Source organism: Oryctolagus cuniculus, chromosome X, assembly GCF_964237555.1.
Source record: "Oryctolagus cuniculus chromosome X, mOryCun1.1, whole genome shotgun sequence".
Classification (NCBI taxonomy): Eukaryota; Metazoa; Chordata; class Mammalia; order Lagomorpha; family Leporidae; genus Oryctolagus; species Oryctolagus cuniculus.
The window spans coordinates 129,273,775-129,278,206 of record NC_091453.1 but is presented as its reverse complement, the minus strand read 5'-3'; the positions used below and the strand labels follow the sequence as shown (position 1 = coordinate 129,278,206).

The following is a 4,432-nucleotide window of genomic DNA, read 5'->3' as shown; positions in this document are numbered from 1 at the left end:
ACAACACCAGCACTGAAAGACTAAAGCAGGACTAGCTCCTTTTCCCCTGTAGGGGTGACGCTGGACATGTGCAAAGCTGGGGCAGGCTCTCTCTCCCTCTGCTGACAAAGGGAGGCCACTCCTTCCACCAGGTGACTCGATCACACGGGTGCTCAGCTCAGGCGCCATCGCTGCCCCTCTCCCCTCTTCTAAAGAGCTCTGGCAGCCTCCAGGCAGTGTCTCGGGAGGGCACTGAGTGCCACAGCAGCTTCTGCAGAGGCTCATAAGGAAAGAGCTAGAGGACTGGAAGGTTTGCAAAGGAGAGTAGGAATCACACCAGGCGATAGAATTTTTAGTGACAATGGAAACAAATGGCCAAATGGTTTTCTATTTGGCAGTTGGCACAACACCCCTTGGTCACATCCGTATCTGTCATTGCATCAAAACCATAAGCGACTCGGCCACCTGGCTTAACAAGGTATCACTGGTGCAAACAACACAGTCTGCATTCTGTAACAATGTATAATCAACACAAAACAATGCATAATAAACACAACTCTACGGAAACAAAAGCCGCCACTTTATTTACAAAGTCACAAAATGAAGTATAAACACTTCTGTCATTAACGTTTAGGAAAACCATTTACAAAATTTTCAAATATGTACAAATAGCTTCAAAAATCACCAGCGTTCCATTCCGTCATGGGTAGAGAGGGGATGGGCATGGGCCGACGGCACTCCAGTTGGAATGAGTGGACGGACACATGTGGCTGTCCGGGACCGTTTGTGACCTGGTTGTGATCGACACCATTCCCTAGACTGATGTCAACATGAGGGTTTCTAGGGGCACCCTGCTCTGATCTAAAGCCCCCTAGCATCCTGGGGGACTCGGCTGGCACTCTGGGCTGCAGCATTTTGGGAAGCGGCACGCTGTTCCAAAATGTCATCAATCAGCCTTAAATTGCACACCCAGTCTTCCTCCGGGCTCACGCTGGAGCCTTTCAGTAGAGCTTCAATGAAATCTACCTCACTGCAGTCAGGTGGCGACATCAGATCATTGACTGGGGGCAACAAGTCCTCCAGGGGCAGCTCAGGGTGGGCACCCTTTCTGTTGAGCGGACCAGGGGATTGGCTGGTGGTGATGACGGAGGCAGCGGCGGTGGCGGTGGCGGTGGCGGCAGCAGTGGCCATGTATCTTGGTGGCTCAATGCCCTGTATGGGACTTGCGGGACCAGAGCTGGCGGTGTCCTGTTGGAGGGACGTGGTGGCGTTCAGCACAGGCACGGGCCCCTGCATGGGGCTCTGCCTGAGGCTCTGGTTTCCCAGCAGGCTGAGGCTGGGGTTGGCCAGGGCAGCACCCACCTTTTGGCCGGGCCTGCCTTCCAGGACCATCTGATTGGGGGGTACAATTGCCTGCTGTGATGGAAACCTGGGGGCCAGTGGGGACATTCTCGTGGGTGCCTTGGCGAAGATCGAGTTGCTTCCGAACTGCTGCTGAATGCTGTTGTCTACTTGGCTCTGGGCTGGTTCCCCTGAAACTGCCGTGGTCACAGCTGCTGCTGCTGCCGCCACCCATGAAACGTTGTTGAACACAGTGGGCATTTTGGGTACACTGGGCTGTCTGAGCTGGTGGGGACCCAGGGGCTGGCTGCCCAGTGGGCCAGGACAGAACCCGGGTAGTGGCACTCCTGGAGGGGTGGCCTTGGGACTTTGTGCACACTGGCAGACAGAGCCAAGACTATCCAGGGGGTTCTGGCCTAGGCGTGAGGGTATGGGAAACTGGGGGCTGGAACTGACAATCTTTTGCTGTTTCTCCGAAGTGGCTGAGATCACGCCCATGCCGTCAGGGCTCAGGCGCCTGGTGGGTGGTCCCATTCCTGGAGTCACATTGGATGGCATCATGTGCTGGCTAGGTGTGGGGCTTGCCTTGGTTCGGCTACGCTTGGAGGTGACTTGTTCTTGGACGGCTATAGAAAGAGAGAAGTGGGCATCAGTTCCCAGGACATCCTCAACTTGGGCTGTGGTCAAGGACCTCCTCTCATCTCCCGCCTTAGGCTCCCTATTGAGTACCACCCCCGTCCCCCACCCCCAACTCCTCTCAGTTCCCGTGCTTTCTCTGCCCTCAGCCTGGACTACAGATCTTTTGGGAAACTCTCCAGGCTCCCCAGTCTGTGCTCACAGCCCCCTTGCCAAGAGCAGGTCTCCCTGGACTTCAGTGCCTGCTGATCTGTGCACCTTTTCCAGTAGGCTGGAAGCTGCACGAGGCCAGGGCTGTGTCTGCTTTCATACTTGGTGCTCTGTACACAGGGCTTGGAGCTGGCCGCTCCTGGACAGGCAGTGCATGTTTTCTCAAAGGATGGATGGAGCAGGGCTTGGGCAGGCTGGGGTGGGGAAGAAGCTTGGTATCCGGGTCTAGAGAGGGGGCCTCAGCTTCTTTGCTGGTGATACAGCCAGTGTGGGAGAGCAAGGGGGAGAGAGTGGCGTCCTCTCCTCCTCTGTCCTCCCCACAGTCGAGTTCAGGGGTTGCAAGACCCAGATCTGGGGCTCAGACCATGTTGATAGCCTGAGTTCTGGAGCACCTGGAGCTGGAGTGCCAGAGTAGAGGCTGGAAGGTGGGATTCCAGGTGCCTAATGTCAGCGGTGGGTTTCCTGTCATCTGCAAGACAGCTCACTGTGACTGTTATCTCCTGGTGCTCTTGTGGGAGTGCAAACTGAGGCACATTGCAATCAGGTGTTTTGCCCAAGGTCTGGCTGGAGACAGTGTAGTCTGATCCAGCCTAGTGTCTGTCCTCCAAACAATGAGTAAGTGTTTTCCTCTTGTGATAGTGCCTAGGTTCTTTGATTATCATGGCAGATTGAAGTTTTTCAACTGGCTTGAATCGAGCTTCATCAAGCTAACCCCTGGAGACCACTGTTGTCCCCAAAACCTGTCTGGTTTGTCCTTGCAGTTGAAGTGTCCCCAATGTGCCACTCCAGCATGGGCAGGTGGGACACAGACTTGCTGGGGTCAGGCCCAAAGCTCCTGAGAATGGAGGAGCAATGGTGTGGAGGCAGCATGGCCCTAAAGTGATGATGCTGATCGCCTGTCTGAGGGCAAGGAAGCAATTGCTGAGCACTCCCAAGAGAGCCTGGGAGGTAGCTGCTGTCTCACCCCACTGCCTTAGAAAGATTGCTTAACTCCTGGCCCTCTGGCTAGCTTGGAAGCTCCAATAGCGAGGGAACACGTCCAGCATCTCCCCTTGGCTGCTATATCCATGACCAATCAATGTGGCTGGTATTCAGAGCTGCCATGGCTGTATGGGGACCCTTATAGTCCCTGACCCAGACTCTTCCAGGTGGAGCCTCCCCAGTGCCCTTTCCTCTCCCAACACCATCCTCATAGTACGGAACCCATTAGCGGCGGAAGGTCACCAGAGCCCTGCATGAATGTGTGCATGTGTGCATGTGTGCTGGAGGGGAAGGGCAGGATCGGAATCCTGGGGTGTGGCAGCCCGCAGGTGATTCTAATCCAGGTCCCAGGGGCTTTGCCCCCTCCCGCTGAGGGAAGCTGCTTCAAGGGGCCTGAGGCAGTGCAATGCAGTTCAGTGCTCTGGCCCTCATTTGGAATCCTGCTCTTAGAGTTGGATGAACTATTTTCAATATGAGAATCAACTGGAGTACTATTTAGCTGGCTTTAACATCTTGCCCTCTCCCTTGATGCTTTCAGAAACACAGACAACACCTTATTCTAAAATGAATTCTCATCTCATCCCCATGTATATATCCCCTTGCTGGCCACTTTGGGAACATTGACCTTGACTGCTTACCTTGAAATTGACTCATCTGTTGGGCGATATATGCACTTTGCTGTTCAGGGGTCATTGCCATAAGACCTGATCTCTGTTTCTCTTGCTAAACAGAAGATGAAAAGGACACATTAGATTACAACTACCAAGACATATTAGCTCGAGATCACTGTGTGGGGACCTAGGACTTGGCTTTGGTGTAGCAGGAAGCATGAGTGAACACATCAACACACACTCGCATGCATGCCCCACCCTCCTGAGCAAAATTCCAAAGGTATAAATAAAAGTAGGCTTCCGCACCTGGGTTAAAAAAAAAAAACCAACTGCAACAGCATAGAATGGGGCAGGAGAGACAGAGCTTAGTAGCACGAGCACATAGAAAAAAAAAAGATTTAGGCATTTTGGATGTCCAACTGCGCAGGATGCGTCAGCAGTGAGATGTGGGCACCAGAAGAACAAATGTCACATTAGGCTGCATTAAGAGAAGCAGAGTGTGTAGAAGGAGGGAGGTGACAGTCCTACGCTATCCCGCCCTGACCAGACCATATCCATGGTGCTGACTGGAGCACGGAGCCTGACAGTCTCAGGGAGAGCCAGATGAACTGGCTGTTTAGAGGGAGGGAAGTAATGGGAGTACACAAAGCATGGCGAACCATCCGGGGATCGGA

General features: G+C 53.7%; 1 protein-coding gene across 7 annotated transcripts in view; it reads right to left on the bottom strand.

Annotated features, from left to right (window-relative positions):
• Positions 1–538: 538 nt before the first annotated feature.
• MAMLD1 (mastermind like domain containing 1) overlaps positions 539–4,432 on the bottom strand; it is a 125,631-nt gene continuing 121,737 nt past the window's right edge. For all 7 annotated transcript variants that reach the window (XM_008275037.4, XM_008275035.4, XM_051833868.2 and 4 more), the window contains 2 exons: positions 3,786–3,870; positions 539–1,946 (listed from right to left, as the gene is read on the bottom strand). In XM_008275037.4, coding sequence (XP_008273259.2) covers positions 3,830–3,870 — 41 coding nt within the window. In that variant the 3' untranslated portion in view covers positions 539–1,946; positions 3,786–3,829. The remainder of the gene's footprint in view (positions 1,947–3,785; positions 3,871–4,432) is intronic.